Here is a 14271-nt window from a genome sequence, read left to right as displayed (position 1 = left end):
TGTAGAATTATGTATTTATTATATGCCAAGATTTTACTAATATATATTTTATTATTTTCCGGATGCTGTACACAGTTTGAAAACAGTCATTGTGACAAACATTAGACTTGATAGAATAAAACATAGGATGAAATATCTTTACACGTAACTGGTGGGAGATAGACTGAAAGTATATCTCGTGGTAATGTCACAAATAGGTTGTGTCATGAGTGGAATATTTTAGCAACTGGTAATTTTGAAACTTTGCCCTCTATTGCACCTCTTCCCACCAAAAACTACACTTTTGAAATGGAAAAGTCACTTTTATGAAAAATCATTACACATACTTTGTTCAATCTAACAGGGTGAAGAACCCCATTGTAAAATTACATTAAGCATTTGGCCAAATTGTCAAATAATAAAAATATACATTCATTTTGTTCTTCAATTTTAGATCGTCGAAGACGCTTTAACAAAATATCCTAAGGAATCTTTATTTATTAATTTCAATGGTGGTAAGGATTGTACTGTATTGCTACATTTAGTGACAGCAGTTTGGCAACATTTATTTAAAACTCTTCCTTCAATTCATGCTGTATATTTTAGAAATTCAGATCCATTTCCTGAAATTGAATCATTTATTCAAGAATCAGTTAAAAGGTATTTATTTATTTTTAATTTTACTATTTACTTATTTTTAAAATAAAATATTTTTCAGTTTATTCTTGTCAAATTTATTTTTTGATTGTACTTTAATTATATGTTACGTGTATTAAAAAAAGTAATTTGTTATTATTGTATATTATTATAAGTATGATAACAGTTTTATTGTTATACATTAATACTGTTATTCTATTTCTTTAGATTTATAGGAAAGTAAACATATATTACACCTAAAATACACTGGCTGCTTCCTACTTGGTCAGCAGTCAGTTCATTTCCCCTTTATGATTGTTTAAACATCTTATTCCTTCTGTTAGTTTGCGATTTATTTAATCTATGGATTAATTTTTATTTATTGATTGAACTTAATGCTTAGCTGGCTTTTTGCACAGTAATTACATTATTTATTACTTTTATCTATTAAATGTTTATTAATGAAAACTGTATTGTCAAATTTTGATTTTAATAAATGTATTATTATAAGTAATAACACATTTATTATTATGAATAATATATTTGTAATCATACATTCTCTGATTAATTTTATTTAATTAAATATTTAAGTAATTTTCCACTATAACTTGAGAATAGTTGATAATGATTAGCTTCTGGTAGTATATATAAATGCCTAAAAAACAGATTTTTAAATTATAATAGTTTACATACATATACTTCATCATCTCATTAACATCCATATAAAGTATGAATTTTGTGAATTTTGTTAAATGTTTAAATAAATAGAAATAAATAAAATAGGTAATAGAAAACTTCAAGAACCATTTGTATCGATGGTTCTTGTGTAATTTAAAAATGGTTCAGTGTAATTAATAATTGTTGATTCACCTTACCTGCACTTGTTCAAAGAAACCTTTGAGTGATCTTAATAGGTTTTCTTGAAGTATTTCTAAATAAGTTTCAACAAAAACAATGTATTTTCAGTTATTGAAGATCTAAATTAAATTGTTTGTTAAGTATAAAATATAGTTTTAAAATAATGTATTTAATATTTTATTGTATTTATTGTGATGAAGTGTTTGTATATTTTAATGTATTTTTGATTGTTTTATAACAGGTATAAATTATCTCTTACTATAACACCAGGTCCTATTAAAACAGCGTTATCAACACTTCTTGCTCAGCACTCAGAATGGAAAGCTGGATTTATGGGAACTCGTAAAACTGATCCATTCTCTGAAAATTTAATATATTTTCAGGTATGTTTTGAATTGTTTGTTGTTGAAATTACTATTGATGTATATATTATTAATTATGCAGTGTATTACAATATAGTATTGCTTAAAATAATAAAAATTGTGATACTCTGCTTCATATTTGAGCAAATTGTGGAACTGCAATTGAATAAATTGCAGGTCCACAATGAATTGCATCGACTCACTGCTAATGAAATTGAAAACATAAACTCAGCCACTAACCAAACACTGCTGTAAAATTAGGTAGATGATTACAAGTAGTGAAATCTTTGAACAGATGAGTGGTCTGAATTATCATGAAGTAGGGTTTAGAAAATTCTAGAAAATGATGAAAAATTTTGATTAACTATCTAGTCTGTCTTGATTACATATGCAACACAAATTAAAACTTTATCGAACATAATTTTGTAAGAGAAATATACATGAATTACAAATGCTAATCTTACAAAGAACTTTACGCTATTTTATCAATTTTTTTTAAAGAGGAAAAAATAGAAATTTCAAATTTTAATTAATATTTATGAAAATTGTAATAATGTACAACATTATAGTAGAATAATATTATTTACTATTAGCATTGATAGTGTGGTAATATTACCATTTACATAGCAAATAGTAATATTATAGCTCCAGCATCTTTCACGGTTCAAAAAGGAATTAAAATCTATCTGGCCTGGAGGACAAAAAAATGTAATGGCTTTACAGTGGTCGACCTTAATGTAGATTTGGTCCAACCAATATTTTGGAACACCACCTAGAGTATTCTAACATTGAACACAAGAAGACAATGAATGGCTTAAAAGATGTTAATGCAGAGCACTGTACATCAAGTCCATAATGAACACATACAAACACAGTAATGGTGGCCAGGAAATTGTTCCATCATGTCCAATCCAAGTCAGCACTTTGCTTTTGAGATATGCAACTGTACAATGATAATGTGATAGCGCACCATCTTGCTGGAAAATGAATTCTGTTGCAATTGTGACATTAGATAATGTTCAAGCATGTTCAGGTATGATATGCCAATTACACTTGACTTGGCAAAGAATAAAGGACTGTAAATTTTGTGAAAGTTTACAGCACAAAAACATTTACCTTAGCCAAGTCCTGTACATGTTCGATGTGTAACGTGGATTTCCACTCACCTCATATCCAAACACTTTACTGCTTGTATGGAAGGTTGCTTCTTCACTGAACAATTTTATTAAGATAATTATATTCAGTCTCATCAGTTTTGATTAACATGTTTAGACAAAACTCAGTTCTTTTTCTTTATAATGTTCACTCAAAATTTGCATCATTATAATTTGTAGAGTTTAAATGACTTGATTACACAATACCTTCCATATTGTAACCCTAGGAATATTCAATTCTTAGCTGATGTGTCCCATTGATTTACCCGGTCTACAAATGAATGTATGCCGCACTTGCTTGATTGCTACTTCAGAAACTGACAGTTTACCCAGACCTGGCATGCTTATTATATACAATCTGTTTCAATAAAATGATTACACCATACAATAACAGACTATCTTTGAGGTGGTTGCTTGCAATATTTAGTCATGAATTGTATCCAAATGGTAATAGCCGATTTGGATTCATGAAACCATAAACAACACTGAGCACACTCTTCACCAGTATATGACTACATGTGACTGATGTTCATGCGACTGAATTAGTCGTGTGTGCTATCTAGTGAGAACATTGGGAACTGACAGTGTTAGGGCAGGAATGAAACTTAAAGATATACTCTATTTAATGGCGTTTCAAAAATTTCTGTAAGTTATTTACTGTTTTCATTATTAAAGGTTACTTTTATATAACTAATTTAGAAATACTCTGTATAAGCACCTGTTCATTCAAAACACTTATCTTAGCAATCTCATGCGCTTAAAATGTTCTATTCTCCATCACCATATCAATTTTTTTCAATATTCTTTCCAGTTAAAATGTCAATAGTGTGTCCAGAAGGTCCACAGTTGTTTTTGGTAATATGACCAAAAAAATGATATTCCCAAAATAACCAAACCACTTGTAAATTATTTTAATCAATGAAGCTGATTCATCATAATATTTATCCAATTAAACTTTCCTTTGCATTGTACCTTTCAAAAAATAATGTTTGATCATCTCATGAAATTCTCTTTCATTTATTTTTCACAAATCATACTAGATCGGCTAAAAATGACTGCCACCTACAGAATTATGAATTAATCTGACTGACACTTGACAATGCTCCTAGCAGAAATTTCACATCTGAAATAAAAAATTATTCTTATGTGACTGAATAATTCTTTAATTTTATAAAATAATAAAAATATTTTTATTTTGTTTTATATGCTACTTTGTAACAAGCTTCACCAAATACAAATAAATGATGATGAGGCTGTACATATACAAAAGCAAAGTAAAACATATTTCAGATGGGCTCTATCTATATTAGTAAATCTATAAGATGTAAATTTATTAAAAAAAAAAGATTAAATATGTGCAAGTTTTTTAATAATAAGCAAATTCTTAAATAATTTCATAACTGAAACTTAAAAAAGAAACTAAATTTTTTCTAACTGAGATTGACTATCCATCACTTGACTTTGCACAAATTGTTCAAATACTCCTCATACAACAGTATCAATGATTATAATATTAGCCAAACATAGCATATCTAGACTTAAATACATATTTTTAATTCGATAACTATCTGAATAATTTCAGCAATTATATATTATAGAAACACCATAATTAAAAATATTAAATTTTTCAAATACCTTCTTTCCTCTTTCATTCAAAATGTCATAAAATGAGGTATGGTAGGTGGCATACCTCAACGCTCAATTGCGTTTTTAAAAACTGGTTCTATATTACTGATCTTCATTTAAAATCCTGTAAGATTTTTTTTTTTTTTAAATTGAGCAGAACAATGAAGTAGGTGGTGGGAAATATTTTCATATATTTCTCAACTAAAATAATTACTTAATTGACTGGACATAATTAAAATACTATTCTCTTTTTGTATTGAATTTTTTTTAAGGTTCATACCCAAAAATACAAAAGGTTTTTTTTAGTTAAAAAAAAAGGGGGGGACCACATGTAAGGCTGACAGTTATCCAGTAATATAGTACTACTGTATTGTAAGAACTACAGAAAAATTCTATCTAAGAGGCACTTCAGTGGGCCTCAAGAACTTTTCCTCTTGAATAATATTGGGTCATTGTCACAGATCTTTTAGAAAGCAATTCTGGGTGAAAAGGAATAATGAATTCTAAACAACCAATCAGCTTCAAATGATACACCAAATGAGAAAACCAGTTATGTTTAATGTTGTATTTTTTTTGTAAATGAATCCCTCCTGTAGCGTTTCAACAGACTCATAGACTGTTCCAAAGATAAGTTATGTTGATGAAAGTGATACATATATAATTAATTTTTCTTTTTAGACTCAGGTTTTAGTTCTGGGCTTGGGTGGGATTATTATGGACATGTTCCCTAGCTGATATCAATATTAGAAGATTGGTAGTACATAAAGGTAATTAATCCTCCATCCATTTATAATCCTGCTGCTCATTATTATGTAACTAGATTGTTTACATGTGGAGAAGTTCATAAACGTGGCTAAGATTAGTCATTTCCACTTCCTGACTAAATTATACTTCAAAAGGAAGTACAAGGATCATTCATATGTAATCTGTTACATATGATTATCATTCATACCATAATTTGTTTACACAGCCGGATCCCCATATCAAAAAAAAAAGATGGCTGCCCCAACAACCAATTGCACACATAATGCTTGACTGTGGTGTTGTTTTCAAATCTTTCTCCTCCTAAAGCTTCTTTCAGCAAACCAAACTTAAAAGATCACACAATGAGAAATCTGGATTGTATGGTGGGTGTTTATAAGGTATTAAATGGATTTTAACAAGTTTATCTCAAGTCAGTTTATGTATGCAGTCATGCATTGCCACGAACAAGGAGGATGTTGCCAATCGGTTGCTGGCATCGTTTGTTGTGATAAACAGCCCTGATGTCATCCAACAACTGGCAATAATAGCCGTATTTACTGCCCTTCATTCACGTAGGAACTCAATCAGCAGCACACCTTTTGAGAGTTACCAGAACTTTTCCAGCTGATTGGCATTTCTTGGCTTTAATCGATGCCCCCTCCTCACGTTTCTGCTACTCCAAACTTGTTCTCTTGCTTTCTGGGGTGTAGTAGTGGACCCACATTTTGTCACAAGTCTCAATACGGTCCAAAAATGTTTCTCCTTCCTCAAAGTGATTCTAAATTCACCGACAGATGTCTTTCCAGACATCTCCCTCTGCCTCAGTGAGATATGGAACATATCTTCTAACTGACACTTTGTTATGTCCAAAAATATTTAACAGTATTGTTATACACCTTCCCAACACTAATGCCCACCTCTGATGCAATTTCAAAGACTATTATGCAACAGTCACTTTCCACAAGCTCACAAACAGCCTGAATGTTGTCATCATTGATGCTAGTCTGCAGACAACATTTGTTACTCGTTCTTCTTTACATCATAACCACTTTGAAATCTTGGCCCGATCAAAAGCTTGAGTTTTTGATAGGGTAGCATTTCTGAACTGTGCCTGGAGTCTAGTCAGAATTACAGAGGATTTGATGCCTTTATTTACAATAAATCAGATTATAATTCATTGTACAATGGGTGATGGTACCTCCTGCTCAGACATTCTGCTACTGACATGGGAATGTGACCTACCAGTGTAGCTGGCCAATTGCTCCCATGTTCACTGCTCTTTTTCATTCCACGTGGCAAAATTCCAGTTTATATTTGAATGATACTCGAGTACCTTAATAAATAAAATCATCACAAGAAAAATGATTTGTAAGTAGAACAAAGCTTATTTTAATTAGAAGGTAGATTATGATTAGGCAGTTGCTAGGCTGAGTTAATTCAATGCTTCATCATTCAAAATTAACAATTTAGGTTCATTCAAAGAATGGTTCACATTATTTGTAAACTATTCGCACTTGTATTCCTTGGTAGTTGCTGTACTTAGATTGTTTTTTCACAGTTTGAAAGAAACTTTGTAGGTAATATAATTAGATACTCTAGCAACCCAGATCTGTAAGACATATGTGGCCCTCACAACTAGGAGTTATTTAAGACAAACAGGACAATAGTGGATGTGTTAAAAACCTCATACTCTATAAAGTAAATTATATGGTGCAAGTAACGTAATTTTTATGCTTAGCAATTTAATTTTTTAAATAAGAGCAGTATTAAAATTTTAATTACAATTTTTCAGGTGACAGATGAAAGTTGGCCTAAAATGATGAGAATAAATCCTCTCTTAGAGTGGAATTATAGTGATGTTTGGAAATTTTTAAGCACATTTAACATTCCTTACTGCTGTCTTTATGATCAAGGGTTCGTATAAGTTATATTCAGTCATTTCTTAGGATTAGAAGATATTGCTTTTTTATAATTGCATTTTAAAAATTATGTTACTTGAAAAAGTGTAATTATTTTGCCTCTATCATTAAAAATAAATCTCCTCTAATATTTTCATCAGTTCAGAAAATTATTTTTTAATAAAATTTTCAAAATAAGTTTTTTCTTATTGTTTTTGTTTTGGGTTAATTTATGCTTTATTATTATTATTATTATTATTATTATTATTATGCTTTTACGGCCAACATGGGACCACTTAAGTCAATTTTAGTTGGATCTTTTCTGAAAAAAAAGTGTTATTTTACTCTTCCGAGCTGCCCAGTATTTCTTCATCCGTTCAGATCTTGCTTTCTTTTCTTCATCCATAAACACCCTCTTCGTTGTATTTTGTCGTTTGTCTGTCTTTTGTTTAAATCTAATGCTTTTGTCTTTTAGCTTTGTAATTTTTCCAGTATTATTCTGTAGGTTAGTCAGGGAAATTCCCAATTCTTTCATATCTTCTCTAATTTCTTTGATCCATCCTACTTCTAGCTTTTGGAACCAGAGCTTTTCAATGATATTTCTTGACAGTCTTGTTTGCGGTGTCCTTATGAGATGACCGAAGAAAGAGATTCTTTTTTTCCGCATAGTATCAGTAACAGGCTCTATGATTTTGAAAAGGGTCCCGCTTCCGTAGGTGACTTCTGGCTGAACTACAGTTTTATAATGTTTAAGTTTTGTTTTAGCAGAAAGGCATTTTTTGTTATATGTTGACCAAGTTAATTTTTGGGATTTAATCATTTTATTTGTCCTGTTTTGCCATGTCACTTTTTCATTTAAATTATAAGTTATTATTTCCCCTAGATATTTAAATTGTTTTACTATTTTAATTTTATGATTGTTTACCATAATTTGCTCTATTACCAGAGGATCTATGGCCATTAGTTCAGTTTTTTCGAAAGAGATATGAAGCCCTATCTTTTGTGCTAGGTTTTGAAGGCTCATGATTTGTGTTTTGGCTTCTTGAATATTACTTGCTAAAAGAGCGAGGTCATCTGCAAATCCTAGGCAATTTAGTGTGATGGAGTTTTTCTTAGTACCCATTTTTATATTTTTGGGATTTATTTCATACCATTTTCTCATGACAAATTCGAGGGCGCAGTTAAAAAAGAGTGGTGAGAGGCCTCCTTGCCTCAATCCAGTTTTTATGTAGAAGGGTTGAGAGAGTTCACCTCTGAATTTCACTCTGGACTGGGTATTGGTTTAAAGTTAATTTTATCATGTTTAGGGTGAAGGCCCAGGTTTCTTAGAATATTCAGCATGGATGGTCGGTGTATACAATCATAGGCCCTTTAAAAGTCGACAAAGGTGATTATTAGTTGTTTTTTCCGTCTTTTATATAAGTCCATCATAAGCTTTAGGGATATTATTTGCTCCGGGCAACCTCTCCATGGCCTAAATCCCCCTTGGTATTCCCCAAGTTCCAGTTCAAGTTGGTCTTTGCATCGGTTGTATATGATTCTTGACAGAACTTTGTATGTGCAATCCAGGAGAGATATGCCTCTGTAGTTTTCCGGATTAGTTTTATCCCCCTTTTTTATGTAATGGATGAATGAGGGCTATGGTCCAGTGTTCTTGAAGTTTTTCTTCGTTCCATATTTTCACGAGGCATAGATGTAGAGAAGTTTTGACTGAATAAACTGATGAGTGTTTCCAGAGTTCTGCGAAAAGCTGGTCTTCTCCGCTTGCTTTGTAGTTTTTTATTTCATTTAAGACTGCAAGAACTTCTTGAATTGTTGGCGGGTTGATATTTACCGGTGAAGTTTTAACTGGAGTTTCAGTGTCAATCTCAAAAAGCTCTAGGGAGTCATCACAGTTGAGGAGTCTATTGAAAGTTTCTGCCAAAATTTCAGCATTTTCTTTATTGGTGTGGGCTATATTTCCTTTTTTTCCTCTCAGCATAAGGGTGGATGTTTCATATCTTTGAAGAGCCTGACCAAAAATTTTATAATAGTCTCGGGAGTTAGTTTTCTTGGAACTTTTTTCTATTTGCTGAATCAAGTTTTTTTGGGCTTGTCGTTTGGTTCCTCTTATAATTTTCTGAGTTATTTTCCTTTGTTTGGTGAATTCATGGTTAGATTCTTCAGTTTTCTGGGTTTGGTGGTTGATCCAAGCCCGGTGTTGGTCTTTGAATGCTTTGTCACATTCTTCATTCCACCATTGGTGTTTTTTTCTTGGGTTTATAGAGGCTAGTTCTTCAGCTATTTCTTTCAGTTGGGATGTCAGTTCTTTTAAATTATTAGTTAATTTGATTTTTTTTTTGTTTCTTCAAAGATGGCATTGTTTATTAATTTATGTGGATCATAAGCTCTTTTGTTTTTAGGTTGGGATGTTTTTCTTTTTATGCGGGGTGAATTTTATTTTAACTTTAATTAAGTAATGGTCCGACCCAGTATCTGTTCCTCTCAAGACTTTTACATTATAAATCTCCTTGTGATAATTCCAGTCCATGCAAACATGATCGAGTTGCCATTCCCCTTTTTTCCAATCTGGGTGTTTCCAAGTCTTCAATTTGCTTGGTTTTCTCATAAAATAAGTGGATTTTGAGATCATATTATGGTTTCTGCAAAATTCGACAAGTCTTTGGCCATTCTTGTTAATTTTCTTCTGGGAAGGCCATTTTCCAATAATATCACAATATCTTCGTTCCTTACAAAGTTTTAAAGTCCCCTATTAAAATCTTGGTTTGGGTCTTATTTATGTTGTTTGCAGTTTGGTCAAGAAGTTCCCAGAATTTGTCCATCTCTTCTCTATCTTTTTTAAGATTGTTTTTGTCATTGGTGGGAGCATGGATATTTATTATGGTGTAGAATTTATTGGCTGATTTTAGGGTTAAGGTTGAAATCCTGGGGGAGTAAGACTTAAATTCTACGACTGAGTCAATTATTTTAAGATTGATTGCAAATCCTGTTCCGAACTGTGGGCATTTCTTCATCACACGTTTCCCGGGGATTCCTTTGTAAATTCTGTAACCCTGAGATTCAAACGGCTCTTGATCGGTGTTTCTCATTAATTAAAAAATGAGATTTTTTAATTAAAATTGTAAAATTAAAGCATTTTAATATCTGATTCCAGCTTAGCACCACTTATAATCTTAGTTACATTATGGCTCTATGATACTTCTCAACAGTTAGAATGTATTTGTATATATATATATATGTGTGTGTGTGTGTGTGTGTGTGTGTATAGAAATTAGTACCATTACCTATGATTATAAGAAGCTTTTTAGTATTTTCATGTGAAATGCTCAATTCACCAACTGAATAACCAATTTCTGATTAAACAGTATATCTTCGATGCATAGATATATTTATTTGATTGTTCCACGGGTAAGATATTCTTCTTTAAAAAGCTGTTTTGCTGAGAAAATTTTTATTTAAGTTATATTCTTTTATATATTTTTCAAAATTTTAGATTTACATGCCCTTATAGTTTATATAGAACTACATACAAGGATTGATGAACTTAATTTGCTGAACATTATTTCATATCTTACTATTTGGATTTTGATTACCTTCCTCTATGTTTTGTAAGAAAGATTTTATTTATCCATTTAGTACAAATTGTTTTTAATCTTGGATGTATGGAAATATCTTTTTAGGAATGTTAGATTTTTTTTATTTAAAGAGTTATCAGTTTTTAATTCCAAAAAAAGTGAATATACTACTTCTTAACACTTTCAGTGCCAGTTTGACTATTTTGAAATCATTAAAAAATCTAAACTGATTTTTTATCATAATTTAATTTATTTATTTGTAGTAAGTATTAATGTAAAAAAAATTTGCTTGGTTTTAAACAAAATAACAAAATTGCGCATATAATACGTGGGCAGGCTGGTGTTTGATAAGTGTATGTATAGTCCCGGTGATCAAACATGTGACGTCAGTCGTTTACTAGTTCTCTGTCAGTGATGCAACTTATTCTTTATTATTACCATATTTCTGTTTATTATTGTAACTAGTCAAAGCGTTTATGTTTTTAATTGCTGTTATGACCTATCTACACATAAAACAAACACTTTTATTTTTAGTATAAAAATTAAAGATATATGCAATTACTTTTATTATTTATTTATTATGTTCAAGATTCTACAAATCCTAATTACAAACAGATTATATAGAAAATAAAAAATAAATTTAACCATTCTAATCAAAGTAATGAATCAAAAACTAAACTCACAAAAAAATAACTTATAGAATAATCTAAGTAAACAGAATTGTCTTATTACGGAAATGTGTTTTTTGTATGTATATTTTTAATTTTATAAAAAGTTTGTATGATACGATTCAAAACACAATCTGGGGAAATCTGTACAGTCTTGTAATAAAACATATTATTTTTATGTTTATTATTTTTCACCCAAAAGTAGCATCTTTTGAGGAGAGTTTGACCTTTTTCACTTGTTTCACATTTGCCCATTTCTTGAATAACTGGGATTGTCGATTTTTATATCCGTGAAACATTCTCCAGCAAGAGTTCTATAACTGTCAATTGGAAATCATGATATGGTATTTTCGAGTTTCCTGTTTGCAGTAAAGTTTGAATGCATTGAACATCATCATATCAATCATATGAAATGCTAGTTTTTTATACCAGCAGATTGTTTTTCTGGCACTTGGGTAGTAAGATAACAATCTTTGTGATTAATACCAAATATACACTTGTTATAATTAATGATAGGCGCTGGTTTAATTTTTGTCTGACCTCTTATTTTTTGTTTCCACAAGCTTATTCTCGAATTCTGTTGATATATACATTACGTCTCTTTTATCACACCACTTTGCGATTCCTGCTCCTTGCGAATATTGGCATACCGACTCATAGATTTTCAGTTTCGTTTTATAAACATCAGAAGGTGTTTCTTTCCTATTATTGCGGAGAGTAACAGTGGTTTATGTGTCCAGTTCTAAGAACTTCTTGGATGGATGGAATGAATTATAAAAATTATCCATGTACAAGAGTGCTCTGCCTTTAATTTTCCACCCATTAAAAGAAGTACATTTACTGCGTAACCCTTTCCCGCCTTATTGCTCATAACACCAATGTACACGTTTAGCTTTAAAATTGTACCGTCAGGTTTGGTTAGAAGATACAATTTTATTCCGCTTTTTATTTTTTATATATTGTCTTATTATTAATCGACCTTGCCATAACAACATTGATTTGTCAATGCATAATTCTTTACTAGAATAATACAAAGTTTTCATTTTATTTTTAAAACAATCAAGCAAAGGTTTTAATTTTTATAAGTTAGCAGTAAGTCTCTGGCCAAGATCCCTCTGGCTGATTTTGACAAAAATGGAGGCATCTTAAAATCGTGGAAACAGGAATTTTATATAAACAATGAGTCCTTCAATTTATTTAGTTTAATGTTACCCATGTGAAGGACTAGCCCTAAAAATATTTGTAGCTCATCTCTGTTCTGCTGTTCCATGAGAGCATATGCGACTTGGAGAAACAGTTTCAGCTTTCAAATTGTCCACATATCAGTTTGTTTCAAGCAACAGAAGATTAAAAAAATTCATCATCAGCAAACAAAAATAATCAATTTGCTTGCCTTCATTAGGAATCGGCACAGGTAAACCTGGATTTCCAGTAAATGATATATTTTTCAAATTTGGCGGTACTGATGTCCTCAAAATATTGAAGGTAAATCTGTAGGCATTTGGTTATTAGCAACAGGAGTATGTTCATAATCGTTTTGTTCGTCAGCTAAGTTTTCAAAACCATCATCGTTGGAATTTTGTTTTGTAATAAGTGTTACGTTTTCTTCATCTTTTCTGGTTTCATGCTCGTAGTCACTATCATCCCCCCACCGTTAGTCTGAGTCACTATCACCATCAAAATCTTCATCACTACTATTGTTTTCTGAAAAATTTTTTCATTCAAATTCAGACATTACTTTTTTTAAGTTTAGTTGTCGCCTCTTCAGTTGTGAAGGCCCCAGTATTTCATCATCTGCCATAATAAATAATTTTTAAAAAAAACTTGAGACCAAGCATGAATTTATGTGTTTTATGTATCAAATGACATGCCACTAGAATGTGAATGAAGGTCCGACTACTGCAACAGTGTAGAACATAAGACTGCAGTTAATGCACATGTGGCACATGCAGGCTGGGGAATGAAAGTAAGAAGTCGCCACTTATGCATCATTGGCGCTGAACGTGTTAATATTAGTATTTTAAAGAATCTAGTTCATAAAAAAAATGACTGCGGTGTACTAGTGTTTCCCTGACCTTTTCTTTTTTACTTTAGTGTTATATAATCCCCTTTTGTTGCTGAAGTTTTAATGATTTTTTTTTATTTATTGATATACATCCATGGTTCAGTAGTAGAATTTCTGTTTATCATTGTAACGTTCTTTGTTCTAGTCATAGTCAGTCATAACATTTTTGACACATTAGAAAATTAATTTTGTAAATCAGTGTAACTATTTGGTATTAGCCTGCTGTTGGGGCATAAATGAATAAATAATTATTTTCAAAATTTGTTTATTATGGTTATACTTTTTTTTTGGATGTAATACTGCTTTTTGTTAAATCTTATTTCTTTACAATTATTTATTTCTAAAATTTCCACATTATATTATTTTAATCTGTCATACACTGTGCTAATCATTTGTGGTTTTTCTTTTATTTATATAATGCAAAACAAATGTGTATTTATTTAAATATAAATTGATTTTTAAATTATTCCAATATAATATTCAGAGACAGAGGTATCAATTTTTATAAAAGGTCTAATTTCATTGAATGATGCAATATGAACTTTAATAAGGGTATGCATAAAAGTACGTAGGACTTGATCTTATGTTAATTATAAATTTTTTGAAATTATGTTTTATGAGATTTATTGGAAATGTATGTATGAAAAGAGGGCATACAAATTTTGTTTTTATTAAAATATGAATGAAATGTTTCTTTTTTTTATTG

General features: G+C 30.6%; 1 protein-coding gene across 5 annotated transcripts in view; it reads left to right on the top strand.

The window, feature by feature from the left end:
* The window catches only part of LOC142326686 (FAD synthase-like), a 49510-nt gene that overhangs the window by 20989 nt on the left and 14250 nt on the right, over window positions 1-14271 (top strand). For 4 of the 5 annotated variants that reach the window (XR_012756841.1, XM_075369308.1, XM_075369307.1 and 1 more), the window contains exons 4-6: window positions 434-639; window positions 1715-1856; window positions 7152-7273. Coding sequence is in view for 3 of the 5 variants with exons in the window: in XM_075369308.1 (XP_075225423.1) it covers window positions 434-639; window positions 1715-1856; window positions 7152-7273 (470 nt within the window). In the remaining 2 variants the exon portion in view is untranslated. Of the gene's footprint in view, window positions 1-433; window positions 640-1714; window positions 1857-7151; window positions 7274-14271 lie in introns of those variants that run through there. The other variant, XM_075369305.1, reaches the window with a different exon arrangement.

The sequence above is a fragment of the Lycorma delicatula genome, chromosome 6 (assembly GCF_047948215.1).
Source record: "Lycorma delicatula isolate Av1 chromosome 6, ASM4794821v1, whole genome shotgun sequence".
In the NCBI taxonomy this organism is placed as follows: domain Eukaryota; kingdom Metazoa; phylum Arthropoda; class Insecta; order Hemiptera; family Fulgoridae; genus Lycorma; species Lycorma delicatula.
Note: the sequence above shows the minus strand (reverse complement) of the source record. Positions and strands in the feature narration are given on the sequence as shown.